Source organism: Cannabis sativa, chromosome 9, assembly GCF_029168945.1.
Source record: "Cannabis sativa cultivar Pink pepper isolate KNU-18-1 chromosome 9, ASM2916894v1, whole genome shotgun sequence".
NCBI classification, from domain to species: domain Eukaryota; kingdom Viridiplantae; phylum Streptophyta; class Magnoliopsida; order Rosales; family Cannabaceae; genus Cannabis; species Cannabis sativa.
In genome coordinates this window covers 1,039,735-1,057,398 of record NC_083609.1, presented here as the reverse complement: position 1 = coordinate 1,057,398, position 17,664 = coordinate 1,039,735, and the positions used below count along the sequence as shown (strand labels likewise).

Here is a 17,664-nt window from a genome sequence, read left to right as displayed (position 1 = left end):
ATTATATATTAAATATTACGATTTAAAAATTAAAATAAAAAATTATATAAAATTTTATTAGGAAAAAAATCAAGAAAGTTATACATAAAATATGTATAAAAATAAAATTAAAATAAGTATTAAAATAAGTTATACACAAAATAATATAAAAAATGAAAAATATTAAGATTGGCTTTTTAAAATTATCTTAAGTTCATTTTTTTAATATTAGAGTGCAATTATAATTTTGTGGGGTGTAATTATAATTATTATTATTTTTCTTAATATATGTCGTTAAATAAAGTTGAGTACTAATTCATGCTTAGAATAAAAAAAAAATCCACTTCTAAAACTTATTATGTATTCTACTTTTAGTTGTCACAACCAACTCTTCTTTTTTTTTTTCTACCACACACTTAATTAAAACAAGACACAATTAATGAAGAAATAAATAAGATACAAAGTGACACTTATTATTAAGAAAGCTAGCTATTATTTGGTTCGCATCATTAAATTTCTTATTTTTATTACAAAAAATACTTAATAGGATTGGGAGCTACATCATTGATTTTTTTTTTTAATTATATTGTTTTTTAATTATATTGTTAAGATTGAGTAAATCATTATTATTTGTCCATTCAAAAAAAAAAATTATTATTATTTGTCAAAAATATAGGAAAATTTTATGATGCACTATGTCTCCCTTATTTATTTTGGCATCTTGAAATTTTTTTTAGTCTAATTTCTTTTATGATTGTGTATGTTCTATGTTGTAATTATTTAATATATCTTGAAATTTGTTGAGAAATTTAAAGAAATTTAACAGACAAAGTTCAAATAATCTATTACAAGCGTGACACTTTTATTTTATATCCATGTGAAATAAAATGTTTAAACATTGATTATATATTGTAAATTATTTCGAATTTCTTAAAATTTTGCAACTTGTCTTGATATCAAAACAAATATTAGTCTACATTTTTTTTTGGAGTACATTATAGAAGCACCCAAAATATACAGGGTAAATATCATTTTGGACCTTGTGTTTTGTAAAAATTACCGACTGAACCTTCTGTTTTCTTAAATCATAATTCAAACCCTGTATTCAGGGACGGACCTAGTAGTGTTGATATGTGGGCTATAGCCCCCACTAACATAAATATTGCCTTTTAAAAAAATAAATGTAATTTTTGTAATTTGATAATTATAGACTAAAATAGTAGAAAAGCCCCCACAAAATTAAATAAATCTAGTAAGAGTGATAATAATATAGGTATAAATATTTTTTAATGATAAATAAGCCCCCACAAAGTAAAAATTCTGGGTCCGTCACTGCCTGTATTTTTTAAATGGTACAAAATAGACCCCAAATTTAATTTTCGTCAATTTTTTTTTATAATATATTAAACCTAAAGCCAATTTTTAGTACAAACAGATAAAAAAAATGTAACCAGATTGGTCATAACACCTCCAGGTCAAGTTATCATTAAGTTTTAATTCAAGAAAAATTAAGCTCATGTTCAATTTTGTACTGTTTTGAAAAATACAAGGTTTGAATTGTCATTTAACAAAAAAGAGGATCCAATCGGTAACTTTTACAAAATGCTGAGTCTAAAATAGTATTTGCTTAAATATATAGAGGAATACTAATTACAACCTTTTATTACAATCTCTTAGTCAACATTTGTGCTTGAAATCACATACTAGAATATTTTTTTTCATAGCGGTATTCGTTATAGTTACAATATCATCCATGTATATTTTTGAAAGATTTCGAATAGTTTACAGTATCGAAAATAAAGTTCTTGATATTCTAGTTCACTACGCGTGTTCAAAAAAAATTAAATTTATTTTTAGTACTATAAACTATTCAAAAATTTTCAAAAAAATATCATAATTATAATAAACACAATCATAAAAAATAGGTTAATTAAGATTTTTGCCCCCTGAACTTTGACATGTACAAAATGATGCCTCCTGAACTTTTAAGGTCGTTAAAAATGCCCCATGAACTATTGAGATTGTTGGATTTAAGGACTTTTTTCTAATTTTAGTAAAAAAATCTAACATGGATGAAAGTTCAAGGAGCATGATTTAGTACATGTCAAAGTTCGATGTACGTGATTTGATAGATATCAAAGTCTGGGAAGCATGACTTAGTACATAAACAATCACTGAAATAGTAAAATTGAATGAAACTAGACAAAAGTTCTTAAATCCAACAATCTTAATATTTCAAATGGCATTTTTAACAGAGGAAATTACACTCTATACCTTTTTTGTATTATCCTCTTTTATTTTTACCTTCTTTTTTAAAATCTATCATTTTTACCTCTTTTTTTAAATATTGTACCAATTTTGCCCCTGTCACTTGAAGATACTCTCCATGTGACTCTCTTATGTCAGGGTATTTTGGGTACAATACATATAAAAAGAGGTATGTTTCAAATAAATATAAAATTAGAGGTAAATTTGGTTAATTGATTAATAAAAGAGGCATTTTTCAACTTACCCTTAAAAATTCAGGGATATTATTTAATACGTGTCAAAGTTCAGAGAATAAAAATCCTAATTAGCCTAAAAAAAATATTTCAGCATATAGTAAAAGATAATAATAAGAGGTTGAAGTGTCTCAAACTTATTAGTTTTATATTGTAACCGCTAATTGCGGTAGAAACAAGACAACATTGGATTTGTAATTTAATAGTCTCAAAACAAAAACACATTTCAATAAAGAACATACTCTTTTTTCTCTTCTCCAATGATTATCCATTCCAATAATACCCACTTCACCAAACAAACAAGGATTTTTATGGAAATAATCCAAGATTTTCTCAAGTCAACCCAAACCCAAAATTATTTTATCAAATTTTGACAAACAATACAAGAACATTGTATATTATCATCATCTTTGAACAGTCTGAGTATTATGATGATGATGATGAATCAGAATCCAACAATGGAAATTGGTTCTTTGAGGTCGAACCTCATCTGGGTCGGCCACAGTTCCAATGATCGTTGCCTTCATTCCATAAAGTTCTATCCTTTTCACCATAGAAGCATTTTCCCGGGAAAATGGAAAGGAAACAGAGATGGGTTTTTCCCTAATCGTCATTTTCATGTTAATTGCAAAATCCAGGTGATTTATTAAGTACCCTTTTGATCAATCAACTCATATTTCATGTTTGAATTATTAAAGCAACATGTTTTGTACAAGTGTGCTTTGTCTTATAATGATTTAACCTTTTGACATCTAGAAGTAGATTATGTCTGAGTAATTGTTGATTTATGAGATAATGAATCAAAGAGTTCTTAGTTGAAGATTATCATGACTAACCATTATAGGGTTATTTTCAGTGATTCAAGCAGAATATGTGATATTGGATTGGATTCTTTATGTAGGAGTTTATGTATATGTTTTTGAAACAGATTTTTTAGCATTATGTGTCTGCTTTTGCTACGAGATATTGTTTTTTGGATCATTGTTTGAGGTTTTAGCAAGTTTGTTATCCAAATTTTGATGAGAACCAAGTAATCCTAGCTCAAGAGAACCAATAACACAGTCGTAGGATGTGTATATTGAATATATGAGAAAACCAATTACCCCTCAATATGGACATGGTCACTATTTGTATAGGTGCGAATCGGATATGGTCACATGCCCGTAAGGGAAATGGTTGTGATACCACGTTAAGAATCATGGGGTTCCATCTTAAAACCATTAGTGCGAAGTGGAGTAGTTCATATTCTTATATATGACACAATATTTTAGCATTTATTCTATGTGAGACAGGATCCTATAAAAAACTATCTAAGCCCTTACGCCCCTTTGATTGAAAGAATTTTACTCAATTCATTGCATACCTCCTTTATTCCATTATTACTTATATATATAGTAACTTCTCACTCAAAACTACCTTCCCAAACAAAAAATTTTATTTCCTATATGCTAGCACACCTTACTAATCATAAGGCCTAACAAATTTCTAAGAGTATCCTTAATTCATGTTGGTTGGACGGCTAATGTAGTTACACATGGAGTAGCTGCGCTACTCTTAGGATGCTGTTGAAACAGATTGTTTAGCAGTGTTTGCTCTTGCTAAGAGACATTTTTTCTTTCAATAATTTTGGATCATTGTTTGAGGTTTTAGCAAGTTTGTTGTCCAGATTTTTAAGAGTGTTCCCTAATCCATATTCGTTGGACGACTTATGTAGTTGCACATAGATTAGCTGTACATGCTCTTAGGATGATTTTTTATATTTTCGTTGGGATGCTTAGTACTTAAAGCCGATATGACATTAATTATATTTTCAATGAATTAATCATTGCTTTTAAAAGGAAAAGAAAAAGAGTTCTCAGTTGAAGATTATCATGACTAACCATTTGTGATATATTTTGTAATTTAACTGGTTCATTGACCTTGAGTGAGTGTTTGTATAAGTTTGTTTTATAAGAAATGAAGATGGTTGGTGTTGGAATTATGTACAAGTACTAATATTTTCTTGTATAGACTCAAGAATTGCAGATAAGAAAGTGTTCACCTATTCTTGAAAGTTCATTGCTGTCACGCGACGGTACCTTGGTGTCAGATGAGTGGAAAGCTGTTCCTGATATATGGAGGACATCAGCTGAGAAGTACGGTGATCGAATAGCAATTACGGATACATACCATGATCCACCTTCAGCTTTGACTTATAAACAGGTGCAGTTTAAGTTCTATATGTAAGGTGTTTCATTAGGATAGTTAGAATCTTAGTTCAATAGGCTTACATCAATTTCAGACCAAGAAATGCTTTTTGTTTTGGTTTTTTTTTGTGTACTGATCTGAGCAAAACCGATTCCCATGAAATATTAGGCCAGTTTTATGGCTGCAATTGAATTGAAAACTTCTTTTTTTGTCAAATGGTTATAGAAAAAATAAGTTAAGGCACTAATAATTGGTAACTGACTCTCTTGTGCTTCTTTCGAATTGCAGCTGGAACAGGAAATATTGGATTTCGCTGAAGGTTTAAGAGTCATTGGAATAAAACCAGATGAAAAGCTTTCGCTATTCGCTGACAATTCATACCGATGGCTTGTTGTGGATCAGGGTAAGCGGAAATTATTGCTTACATTATGTGTTGTTGTTGTTGTTGTTGTTTTTTCATTCATGAAATTTCTACTTTAACATACATGAACATCTTAAATGATTAAAAAAATAGGAATATAATATTTTGGCTGTGTTTTAATCATAAAGTGTTTCCATTTTAAAGACATTCAAACTACCCTTTCAAAGATGCAATTTTTATTTTAAGAAAAGTCTCCCATGAGATGATCTTATTTGTCTTTAAATTTATGTTTATGCTTTAGCTTGTCCACACACATTAGTTCTTGGCTAAATTGAAGGCTGATTTTCTGTTCTCATATCATCCTAGGGAGTATGACTACCGGAGCAATCAACGTGGTAAGAGGGTCGAGATCGTCGGTTGAAGAACTATTACAAATTTATAATCACTCTGAAAGGTTTGGAATGCCCTCTAGGGCAAGTTCTGTTTCTTTTACTCCCTCCATGTATTAACAAACACGCGATTTTTAAGTCGGATAGTCTGTGTTAACACATTACGTACTCTCAAGTCGGTAACACCTTGTGGTAGTTTCAGAGTAAATATCATGTTAATCACTTCTGTTAACTTTAGATTAATTAGGATTTTTGCCTCCCGAACTTTAACATGTACCATATCATGTCCTCCAAACTTTTTAGGCCATTAAAAATTTTCCCTGAGCTATTGGGATTGTTAGATTAAAGGACTTTTGTTTAATTTTATTAACAGAAGTCTGACGTGGATGAAAGTTCAGGGGGCACGATTTGGTACTTGGATAATCACCACGTCAGTACAATTGAACGAAATTGGACAGAAGTTCTTGAATTCAACAATCTCAATAGTTCAGGAGACAAAAATCCTAATAAGCCTTAACTTTATATCTTATAATTATGACTTTAGGTGTTCTACTCTTTTCTACTTTGATAATTGTTGTTATTTAAGTTTGACTAGAAAAAATTAAGATCTATATGGTAATGCATACTTGACATATGATGATGTGAATTCAATGCTATTTGTTACTACAGTGTCGGACTTGCTGTTGACAATCCTGAGTTGTTTAATCGGATTTCAGAAGCTTTCCATTCCAAGGCGAAAATACGGTTTATTATTCTGCTTTGGGGGGATAAATCGAGTTTGTCTAACGAAGGAGTTGAAGGGATACCTGTCTATAACTACAAACAGATTATACAATCGGGACAAGATTCTCGCAGGGCGATACACGATTCTAGTGATGTTAGTAAGTCACTCAACTCAGCTACATGTTCGAAAAATATGACTCAGAATGAAAGATGCAACTTCTAAACCAACTGTTTTCTTTAGGGGAATCCTATGTTTATGAGGCCATAAACTCCGACGATATTGCTACGCTTGTATACACTAGTGGAACAACTGGAAACCCGAAAGGTGTCATGCTTACGCATCAGAATCTGTTGCACCAGGTTCATTTTCTTTCCCGTCTCCTTTGGATGTTCTTGAGATTTTGAATGAAATTTCCTCATTTTTTTCGAATCAACTTTTTTCGTAGATACATAACTTGTGGGATATTGTCCCGGCTGAAGTTGGGGATAGATTTCTCAGCATGCTTCCACCTTGGCATGCATACGAACGAGCTTGTGAATATTTTACATTTACACATGGTGTTGAGCAAGTCTACACAATTGTGAGAAACTTAAAGGTAATACTCTTATGTTCCTAATGTTAATTTGTGTTTTGTTTCTTCTAAAATTTGATATCAACTACAAATTTACGCGTAATGATAGGACGATTTGCGACAGTATCAACCCGAGTACATAATTTCGGTTCCTTTAGTATATGAAACACTCTATAGGTATGATCAGTTTACGAATTGTTGTTCTTTTTCGGTTAGTGTTTTGTTTTCAAGGACTTGCAAATGATTCTTTTACATTCTATTTGCAGTGGGATTCAAAAACAAATTTCTACAAGCTCAGCAGCTCGTAAGCTAATCGCGCTTACATTTCTACGAGCTAGTATGGCATACATGGACTTCAAAAGGATTTACCAGGTTCTGATTACCACATTGAATAATAGATCACAATGTTTCAAAACCAAGACCGAAATATAATTGAGTTTGCTTACATAATTTCACAGGGAACATATCTATCAAGGAACCCGAAGCAACCTTCGATTCTTGTCTCGTTGTTTGATTGGCTATGGGCAAGAATCATCGCCGCAATTTTATGGCCAGTACATGTGTTAGCAAAAAAGCTTGTCTATAGCAAAATTCACTCTGCTATCGGGATATCGAAGGTACTAATGAATTTCAACAAAATTAGAGAAATGGCTTTCGATTTTCAAGCAAGGGATTAAAATGTGACAAAATTTTGTGTTCTTGCTCGTGTAGGCGGGTGTAAGTGGTGGCGGTAGTTTGCCAGCACACGTTGACAAGTTCTTCGAGGTTATAGCTAAAATTCTTACTTAGCTAACTCAAATGAATTATTCTAGTTTCTTGCTTCTTACCCTTTTTCTCTATGTTTTACATTTTAGGCAATTGGTGTGAAAGTTCAGAATGGATATGGATTAACAGAATCCGCCCCCGTTGTTTCTGCTCGACGACCAAATCTCAATGTAAGAATTGTTTTTAATTAAGAAAATTGCATGGCTTTATTAGCTTTCAATATGTTAACACTTCATTGCTTATAAAGTTTATGAGATGTAGAATGTAGATTGACTTCGACAAGAATAAATAAGAGTAAATGAATGCATAAAATACGCGTTCATCATTCATTCATTCATACTTTTTTCTTCGAAAATTGGTACATTATATGACAATTTCATAGATGTAACTTTTCTGAAGGTTCTTGGCTCGGTTGGTCACCCAATTCAGCATACCGAGTTCAAAATTGTAGATTCTGAAAGCGGTAGGGTTCTTTCGCCTGGTGAAATCGGTATTGTAAAAGTAAGGGGACCACAAGTGATGAAAGGTTACTTCAAGGTATAGGAAATTCTTCCCAAAACAATATAGAATCAATACCGAGTTTTATTATTTTCTTCTTTTTCGTTCTCTTTTTAGTGTAATGTATTGCGAATATCTTTATGTTGATTTCTTTATTTTGAATGCTGGACTAGAATCCCGGAGCTACTGAGCAAGTTTTAGATAAGGAAGGGTGGTTAAATACTGGTGATGTAGGTTGGATTGCTCCTCATCATTCGAGAGGGAGAAGTCGTCGATGTGGAGGATTAGTCGTTCTTCAAGGACGTGCTAAGGATACCATTGTTCTTTCAACAGGTATAGTAAAAACTCGATTATCTTTCGTAACAATAATGCTTAATGGATCATAAAACAAAGGGGAATAAATTGTTTTCGTTCAATTTCCAACCCTTCGTTTCTAAGACTGATACAACCACTTAGGTAGAACTCACTCTCGAAAGTTAGACTAAGTAGGATCCTAATGATACACCTCCTTGGAGCCGATGTTCACAACGGCCCACTCTAGGCCTAATCCACAAGTCGCCTCTTTTAAGCTTCTATGATGTCAATCCCACTTGAGGGTGCACGACTCTGATTCTGATTTGGTCAATGTGGGATCCTAACAAAGACCTTTTCCCGAGTGAAATGTTTATTTTTATACCTAAAGTTTATCTCTTGTCGGTTATGATTTTCCTTTTGGCAACATTATTTCTCTCTTACATATTTGTGAGTTGCAAGAACTGATTAAATTATTTTCGAGAAATTAGGCGAAAATGTCGAACCTGTTGAGCTCGAAGAAGCTGCATTGACAAGTCCCGTAATTCAGCAAATTGTTGTCATTGGCCAGGTAAAGATCAACAGCTCTGGTTTCGATTTCACCATGTAAATGTATTAGTTTTAAATATTGAATTGCGTCGTTAACTCATGCAGGATCAACGACGCCTTGGAGCTATAATCGTTCCTAACAAGGAAGAAGCTTTACTGTTAGCAAAAGTGTTATCTATTGTAGATTCTAATGCCACTGAACTAAGTCAGGAGAATTTAAAGAACTTAATATACAACGAATTACGAAAACGGTAACATAATATCTTTCTTCTTTTGCATTTTTCCTCGAATCAAAATATGAGATCCTTGTTCCTTATTCGAAGAATTGATCTTTGGTTTCGGTTAAGCATTTTTTGTTGAATGAGTGTTTACTTAATGTATGCTTACTTTTCGTAGGACTTCAGCGTGTTCGTTCCAAATTGGACCGATCCTTGTGGTGGACGAGCCCTTTACGGTGATGATTTTTTCAGTGATTTTTAGTGATAAAAATAAGAAAAGAAATCTTTTGTTTTCAAATTTCGATTGCTGATTTGACTCGTCTATTGCAGATCGACGGCGGTCTAATGACTCCTACCATGAAAATTCGTCGGGACAAAGTGGTAGCTCTTTACAAGGAACAAATAGACAATTTGTATAAGTAAAAACATCCTATGTTCAGAATAGGCATTGGATCAAAGTTTTTTGGTATAAGAACTTTGTTTCATGTTATAATAATAATAAATTAATAATAAAAATTCATGTTAAAGTTTTTCTTTTGTAGAAATAAATGCATAATATAATTGTATATAGTTTGCAAAGACAAGTTTTTATATTATGATAATAATGATAGATTTTTGAATACTTAGGAAACTATGATTTGTTTTTTTTTTTTTCTTGAAAATAAGCGTAGTTATATATTGAAAAATATTAGACCTCATGGTCATTACAGAAAATGTTCTCCGGTAAAGAGTCAATCGAAATAGATATGTACATCTGGTTGTTAAAAGCCTAATTTGCTACATTATAGGCCGCAAAGTTACAAGACCTACTAATTTTCGTTTACTATGATTTGTAAGAAAGAGGGGTTTTAATTATGCGGTTTCAAAGTTCAAACATCAACATCATTGCTCACAATTATTATTATTCTTTTACTATTTTGTCTAGTTTTATAATTTCAACATATAAGGTTAAGGTTTCTATCTATCGCTGATACGTAATTTAAGATTGAAGAAAATCGCACTAAGTAATTCCCTAATAGTTATAAAAAAAATGAAAACAATTCAAGAAAAACAAAAATGTTTTTGTAAAATACTTATTTATATATAATTAATGATTTACATAAATTTTTTTAATTTTTTGTTTTATTAGTTTTTTTTAGTAAATAGTGGTATAAGTACTTAAAATTTTGAGTGCGACATAAACTTATTATTTATTTTTATCTGAATAAATATCTACTATTTATAAAATTATAATTTTCTTCTAATTTTATCAGTATAAATTTTATTTTGAATTTATAAAAAGAAAATTTAAAAGTAACTGATATTATATATGTGTGTTAATTAAGACAATAACACATTCTGTTCTAACGAAATTGAAAAAAAAAAAATACAATTTAATAAATATTAAATACTTGTGCTTGTTACTTTTTTTATGTGGTAATTTTGAATATATTATATACATATAAGAAAATATATTTTAGACAAATAATGTCTCAAAATTAATTATATTTATATATATATATATATTTATTATGTGTTAATGGAACATTGAATGAAAAGGCTACACTGTTATTTCTATATGAATTTTATAAAACAAAACATAGTCGTTTTTTCAGTTAAATGCTAACTTTTCATTACCTTAACCAACTCAAGCTCTGTTCCAAACTCAGATCAACTTCTACAGCCAAGAAAATCCATGCCCAACTCATCAAATCAGGGTTAGATTCATGGGAGCCATTGCCAAACACCCTTTTAAGTGTTTACAGCAAATGCACTCTTTTCAAAGATGCCCTCCAAGTGTTCGACGAAATGCCTCAAAGAGACCATGTTTCTTGGGATTCAATTCTCACTGCCCACAACCAAGCCAACCTTCCCCGTCGAACAATCTCAATGTTTATCACCATGTCAACCGTCGATAAATTGCAACCGGACCATTTTGTGTTTGCCAGTCTTGTCAAAGCGTGTTCTTGCTTGAATAATGTTAGGCTCGGGAAACAAGTTCACGGGCGATTTATGTTGTCGTCTTATTGTCTTGACAACGTTGTGAAATCTTCTTTAGTTGACATGTACGCGAAATGTGGTTTGGTTGATGAAGCTTATGCTGTTTTTTGTTCAATTTCTTTGAAAAATGCAGCTTCTTGGACAGCTATGATTTCTGGCTATGCTCGGTGTGGTCAAAAAGGCGACGCTATAAGATTGTTCGGGAGAATGCCGTTTAGGAATTTGTATACTTGGACGGCGTTGATATCTGGATTGGTACAAAGCGGGAATGGTAATGATGCTTTTAATTTTTTCATTGAGATGAGAAGAGAAAGAATTGATATAATTGATCCTTTAGTTCTTTCGAGCATTGTTGGTGCTTGTGCTAATTTGGCTGTATTAGAGCTTGGAAAACAGGTTCATGGTTTAGTGATATCATTAGGGTATGAATCTTGCTTGTTTATAAGTAATGCATTAGTTGATATGTATGCTAAATGTAGTGATATTTCAAATGCAAATGAAATCTTTAGTAGTATGAAACAAAGAGATGTAGTTTCTTGGACATCAATGATTGTTGGTTTTGCTCAACATGGTCAAGCCAAGATGGCATTGGATTTGTATGATGAAATGGTTTCGGTTGGTGTTAAGCCGAATGAAGTTACCTTTGTTGGTTTACTCTATGCTTGTAGCCATGTTGGTTTAGTCAAAAGAGGAAGAGCTCTTTTCGATTCGATGATCAAGGATTATGGAATTAACCCCTCTCTTCAACACTACACTTGCTTTGTTGACCTTCTCAGTCGATCAGGGCATTTTGATGAGGCCGAGAATGTTGTAAACTCGATCCCTTTCGAGCTCGATGAAGCTATTTGGGCAGCATTGTTAACTTCTTGCAAGAATCGGGGAAATACCCAAATGGCGATTAGGATAGCGAATCAAATTCTGAGTACTAAACTCGAAGATCCTTCTACTTACATAATGTTATCTAATGTCTATGCAGGAGCTAATATGTGGGAAAATGTGTCAAAAGTGAGAAAGCTAATGACTTCTCTAGATGTTAAGAAGAAACCGGGGTATAGCTCCATCGAGTTTGGAAAAGAAAGGCGAGTTTTTTATGCTGGAGAGACATATCTTGATCCGATAAGAGATGAGATTTTCGGTTTGCTTAAGGAACTAAATGAAGAAATGAGGAGAAGAGGTTACATTCCTGACACTAACTCTGTCTTACATGACATGGAACAGCAAGAGAAGGAGAGGCAACTGTTTTCGCATAGCGAGAGGTTGGCTGTAGCTTTTGGGTTGCTCAAGGCTGTCCCGGGGACAGTGATTCGGGTAGTGAAGAACCTTCGAGTTTGTGGAGATTGTCATACAGTTTTGAAATTCATAAGTAGTATTGTTGAGAGGGAGATTGTTGTTAGAGATGCCAATAGATATCATCATTTCAAGGATGGGATTTGCTCATGCAATGATTTTTGGTGATAACTATAATAACAAACATAGTTGTAAATCTTTTTTCTAACTTAGCCAAGAGTGTTCTTTAGTTCTTTACTTCGTTTAATTTTTATTTGTAGCTTTACTTAAGTTGTACCTTTTGCACTAGTTTTAAATCTTCTTTAAAGAATTTTGAGTAAATACTATTTTAGACCCAGTGTTTTGTAAAAGTTATTAATTGGACTTTCTGTTTTGTTAAATGATAAAATGAACCTGTATTTTCCAAAATGGTAATGACTTTTATTTATTTTTATTTTATTTTTTAATATTAAATATATAATGATAATTTTATACTTTAAAATATGTCTTACAACATAACTACCATATATTATAATTTAACTCAAAATATTAATTTAGTCAATTTAAGCATTCCGATTATGTTTTCTGATAAAGTAAACAAGCTAAATTATTATTATTCAATTTTCAAATAATTTTAGCAAATAACATATTACAAATATTGATTCCGATTATTCTTAATTTATTTCGTTATATTTCGCCATTAATTTATTCCGATTATGAATACTGTGTGTAAACGTGCCATTAATGTAATAATTGTTAGATAGTGTCATTAACCAATCATAAAGCGACACGTCTAGAAAATACTAGACACCACTAGTACCTAATAACAATGCTTTTTTTTTTAAATTTCGACTTAAAAAATCTTAATTAGCCTTTAATAAAACAAAGAACCCAATTAATAATTTTCTCAAATTTTAAAATCTAAAATAATATTAGCTCCAGCTAGTGGTGGTTGTTGTTATGCTATCTAGCATTCTGCTAATGACGTAGTTCATGCACTAACTAAATCTGTTATGTCTGAATTAGGAGTTTTAATGTAGGCGGGTACTTGTCCCTAATTTATTAGTGATCCTGTAACAATTGATTTTCCTCTTTAATGAAAAATTTATTTTCAAAAAAAAAAATCTAAAATAATATTTAATAGATTTTTTGCTTTTTATTTTTTTTTTTTATAAAGATTGTAATTTGTAAGAGAGAGAGATTGTTATGTTTGAAAATGGCGAACCCTAGAAGAAGCTCACATTCAATCTCAGACAGCCCATCATCAAATCCACCCCCACTACAGATTCAAAGTCAAAGCCATATCCTTCTTCACTTCCTGAAGAAGCCTCAGGCCTTCCCTTTCCTCCTCTTCCTCTTCCTTCTTCTCACATGGCTCTTTCTCCGACTCCATTCCCCAACTCCCAATTCTCCTCTTCATTCTTCTTCTTCTTCTCATCAATGGACCCAATTCGATGATTCCCGCGCCAATCTTCGAAGATTCTCTTCTGGGTTTCCTTCTACACTCGCTAAAGATCACAGGGGCTGGTTATTCAACCCCATTTCTCTCGCTCTTCATTCTCGCCTCTCCGGTATGTCTTCTCTCTCTTAATGAAATTTAATATTGAAATTGTATTTTGATTTTTTGAAAATTGGTTCAAAGAAAGCAAATTTGTTAATGGGTTTTATAGGATTAAGAGAAATGTGTTAATCTACCTTTGAATTTTTTTCAAATGTATTATGATATTATCCCTAACTATTGGAAATTTAATGAGCTTATAATACAATTCTAAATGGGTATATATTGAAATTGTATTTTGGTTTTTGGAAAATTGGTTAAAAGAAAGCAAATTTGTTAAGGGGTTTTATAGGATTAAGAGAAATGTGCTAATCTACCTTTCAAATATTTTCTAAATTGTATTATCCCTAACTATTGGAAATTTAATGAGCTTATATTACAATTCTAAATGGGTTATATTGAAATTGTATGTTGGTTTTTGGAAAATTGGTTAAAAGAAAGCAAATTTGTTAAGGGGTTTTATAGGATTAAGAGAAATGTGCTTATTTACTTTTGAAGTTTAATGAGCTAATATTACAATTTTAAGTGAGTGTTTTGAAATTGTATTTTGGTTTTTGGGAAAGGAAATTGGTTAAAAGAAAACAAATTTGTGGGGGGTTTATAGGATTAAGAGAAATGTGCTAATCATTGTGGCGGGTTTAATTTGTAGGATGAAGATTGAAATTTACTGAGGTTATATTACAATTTTAAATGAGTATATATAGAAATTGTTTTTGGTTTTTGGAAAATTGGTTGAAAGAAAGAAAGTTTTGTTGGGGGGGTTTTATAAGAAATGTGCTAATCCCATTGAAATATTTTCAAATGTATTGTCTCTCACTATTGGAAATTTAATGAGCATATTTTACAATTTTAAATGAGTATATTGAAATTATTTTTCTTTGGAAGTTATTATATAGTAGGAGTTCTATTTTGATTTTTGGAAAATTGTTTTCTGATTTTGCTATTTCTGTAACTTAAAACAAATCAATCAAATTTGTGTCTGTGTGTGGGGTAGGGTGGGGGGTTATAGGATTAAGAGAATGTGCTAATCTACCATTGAAATTTAATGAGCATATTAAAATTTTAAATGGGTATATCGAAATGGGAAATTAGCCAAACTAACAATTTGTAATAGTAAAATACCATTGAAATCTGTTGGTCACACAGTATAAATCTATGATTGCAAAGCGATTGTAATGGTTGTTTAATGGTCGCACAGTGTAATATTTGGTCGCTTCACTTGTGCAATCATACATGGTTATTTTACCAATAAAAAAAGACTATTTCTACAAACTTAAATGGGGTCTTCAGTTTGTGAAAACTGAAAAAGTACACCTATCTATTAGGTGTGTTCCGAATTTCGGAAAATTGTTTTCTGATTTTGCTATTTGTGTAGGTGGTGCTGTAAGTTGTGTGTCTGTTCATGTTGGAGAGATTCGACCCGGTGGTTTACGAGGAAATCACAGACACTACTCTTGTAATGAAACATTTGTCATATGGGGAGCTAAAACAAAATTCAGGGTAAGCGGCCTTATTACTACCTTTTAGGAGCTCGAAAATGAAAACTCTTCTTTCGGGGCTTTGTAAGTATATATTTTTGTGTATAATTTTGCAGTTGGAGAACAATGAAGCAAAAGAAGGTTATGCTGAGGTGATAATCGGTGCAGATGAGGTTGCTCTTGCGGCGAGCCCAAGTGGAACTGCTCATGCTATAATAAACATGGATCCAATGCGTTCTACCTACTTGTTAGGATGCCAAGATAGCATTGTAAACTATAACAGTTCAGCTACTGACTTTAATGTTTGGAAAGATCTTTAAGTTTCGTTTCTCCTTCTTTCCAGGCAAGTTTTTCCAATCTAAGTGACTTGGGTTGGGACTCTTACCATGTCTATATCTATATATTTAATTGAAATGACCACAGTTTCATTACTTTAAATATTTTATTTGATTTCGGGATATGTTATGGTTTGCTTGAAGGAAACAAAAAACAAGTAAAAGATCGAAATTGTTGTTTGATGGTTTTTGGAAACCTAGCATACTTGCTCAAGTTTTACTTTCCTCAACAAACCGCGAATGGATTGGTTGAAGAAGCAGCTTCTTGGACAGCTATGATTTCTGGCTATGCTCGTTGTGGTCAAAAAGGCGACACTATAAGATTGTTGGGGAGAATGCTGTTCAGGAATTTGTATACTTGGATATCAATAATTGTTGGTTCTGCTCAACTTGGTCAAGCCAAGATGGTCAAGCCAAATGAAGTTACTTTTGTCGGTTTGCTCTATTCTTGTAGCCATGTTGGTTTAGTCAACAGAGGAAGAGTTTTCTTTCGATTCGATGATCAAGGATTATGGAATTAATCCCTCTCTTCAACACTACACTTGCTTTGTTGATCTTCTTAGTCGTTCAGGACACTTTGATGAGGCTGAGAATGTTTAAACTTGATCCCTTTCGAGCTCGATGAAGCTATTTGGGCAGCATTGTTAACTTCTTGCAAGAATCTGGGAAATACCCAGATGGCGATTAGGATAGCGAATCGAATTTCGAGTACTAAACTCAAAGACCCTTCTACTTACATAATGTTATCTAATGTCTATGCAGGAGCTAATAAGTGGGAAAATGTGTCAAAAGTGAGAAAGCTAATGACTTCTCTAGATGTTAAGAAGAAACCGGGTTATAGCTCCATCGAGTTTGGAAAAGAAAGGCGAGTTTTAATGAGATTTTCGGTTTGCTTAAGGAACTTGATGAAGAAATGAGGAGAAGAGGTTACATTCCTGACACTAACTCTGTTTTACATGACATGGAACAGCAAGAGAAGGAAAGGCAACTGTTTTCGCATAGCGAGAGGTTGGCTGTAGCTTTCGGGTTGCTCAAGGCTGTCCCGGGGACAGTTATTCGGGTAGTGAAAAACCTTCGGGTTTGTGGAGATTGTCATACAGTTTTGAAATTCATAAGTAGTATTGTTGAGAGGGAGATTGTTGTTAGAGATGCTAATAGATATCATCATTTCAAGGATGGGAATTGTTCATGCAATGATTTTTGGTGATAACTATAATAACAAACATAGTTGTAAATCTTTTTCTCTCTTAGCCAAGAGTGTTCTTTAGTTATTTACTTTGGTTAATTTGTATTTGTAGCTTTACTTGTGTTGTTCCTTTTGCACTAGTTTTAAATCTTCTTTTTAAAGAATATTGGGTAAATATTATTTTAGACCCCGTATTTTGTAAAAGTTATTAATTGGATTTTCTGTTTTGTTAAATGATAAAATGAACCTGTATTTATTAAAATGGTAATGACTTTTATTTATTTTTATTTTATTTTTAATATTAAATATATAATAACAATTTTGTACTTTAAAATATGTCTTACAACATAACTACCATACATTATAATTTAACTCTAATTGGTAATTTAGTCAATTTAAGCATTCCGATTACGTTTTCTGATAAAGTAAACAAGCTAAATTATTATTATTCAATTTTCAAATAATTTTAGCAAATAACATATTACAAATATTGATTCCGATTATTCTTCATGTATTCCATTATATTTCTCCATTAATTTATTCCGATTATGAATACTGTGTGTAAACGTGCCATTAATGTAATAATTTTTAGATAGTGTTATTAACCAATCATAAAGCGACACGTCTAGAAAATACTAGACACCACTAGTACCTAATAACAATATTTTTTTTTTAAAATTTCGACTTAAAAAATCTTAATTAGCCTTTAATAAAACAAAGAACTCAATTAATAATTTTCTCAAATTTTAAAATCTAAAATAATATTAGCTGCAGCTGGTGGTGATTCTTGTTATGCTATCTAGCATTCTGCTAATGACGTAGCTCATG

The 17,664-nt window shown here is 31.8% G+C and overlaps 3 protein-coding genes across 6 annotated transcripts; all 3 read left to right on the top strand.

Annotated features, from left to right (window-relative positions):
• Positions 1-2,662: 2,662 nt before the first annotated feature.
• Positions 2,663-9,599, top strand: LOC115722378 (probable acyl-activating enzyme 16, chloroplastic). The gene is made up of 18 exons (XM_030651576.2): positions 2,663-3,118; positions 4,491-4,682; positions 4,956-5,070; positions 5,395-5,482; positions 6,087-6,298; positions 6,382-6,500; positions 6,587-6,736; positions 6,822-6,889; positions 6,979-7,084; positions 7,171-7,329; positions 7,424-7,477; positions 7,567-7,647; positions 7,877-8,014; positions 8,149-8,308; positions 8,758-8,837; positions 8,921-9,066; positions 9,212-9,269; positions 9,364-9,599. The coding sequence occupies exons 1-18, from the start codon at positions 2,909-2,911 to the stop codon at positions 9,454-9,456; spliced, it is 2,229 nt and encodes a 742-aa protein (XP_030507436.1). The 5' UTR covers positions 2,663-2,908; the 3' UTR covers positions 9,457-9,599.
• Positions 9,600-10,557: 958 nt separating this feature from the next.
• LOC115722380 (pentatricopeptide repeat-containing protein At4g14050, mitochondrial) lies at positions 10,558-12,535 on the top strand. Its single transcript, XM_030651580.2, has one exon. It carries the CDS (start codon positions 10,633-10,635, stop codon positions 12,466-12,468), a length of 1,836 nt encoding a protein of 611 aa, XP_030507440.2. The 5' UTR covers positions 10,558-10,632; the 3' UTR covers positions 12,469-12,535.
• Positions 12,536-13,469: 934 nt separating this feature from the next.
• Positions 13,470-16,939, top strand: LOC133030734 (uncharacterized). Of its 4 annotated transcripts, XR_009684272.1 has the most exons (5): positions 13,470-13,850; positions 15,213-15,337; positions 15,432-15,658; positions 16,413-16,515; positions 16,621-16,939. XR_009684272.1 is itself a non-coding variant. In XM_061103511.1 (4 exons), exons 1-3 carry the CDS (start codon positions 13,496-13,498, stop codon positions 15,633-15,635), a joined length of 684 nt encoding a protein of 227 aa, XP_060959494.1. In that variant the 5' UTR covers positions 13,470-13,495; the 3' UTR covers positions 15,636-15,658; positions 16,413-16,939. The 4 variants fall into 4 exon arrangements, 2 of the variants coding, with proteins under 2 accessions (XP_060959494.1, XP_060959496.1); XR_009684271.1 differs by having other exon boundaries at positions 15,432-16,515; XM_061103511.1 differs by having other exon boundaries at positions 16,413-16,939.
• Positions 16,940-17,664: the final 725 nt, after the last annotated feature.

Excerpts from the sequence above, each read along its gene's own strand:
- LOC115722380 (XM_030651580.2), top strand. The coding sequence starts at position 10,633 with ATGCTAACTTTTCATTACCTTAACCAACTCAAGCTCTGTTCCAAACTC.
- LOC133030734 (XM_061103511.1), top strand. The coding sequence starts at position 13,496 with ATGGCGAACCCTAGAAGAAGCTCACATTCAATCTCAGACAGCCCATCA. Across the intron at positions 13,851-15,212 it reads TCTTCATTCTCGCCTCTCCG|GTGGTGCTGTAAGTTGTGTG; the intron begins GTATGTCTTCTC and ends CTATTTGTGTAG. Across the intron at positions 15,338-15,431 it reads GAGCTAAAACAAAATTCAGG|TTGGAGAACAATGAAGCAAA; the intron begins GTAAGCGGCCTT and ends ATAATTTTGCAG.
- LOC115722378 (XM_030651576.2), top strand. The coding sequence starts at position 2,909 with ATGATGATGATGATGAATCAGAATCCAACAATGGAAATTGGTTCTTTG. Across the intron at positions 6,890-6,978 it reads GTATATGAAACACTCTATAG|TGGGATTCAAAAACAAATTT; the intron begins GTATGATCAGTT and ends TTCTATTTGCAG. Across the intron at positions 7,648-7,876 it reads CTCGACGACCAAATCTCAAT|GTTCTTGGCTCGGTTGGTCA; the intron begins GTAAGAATTGTT and ends ACTTTTCTGAAG.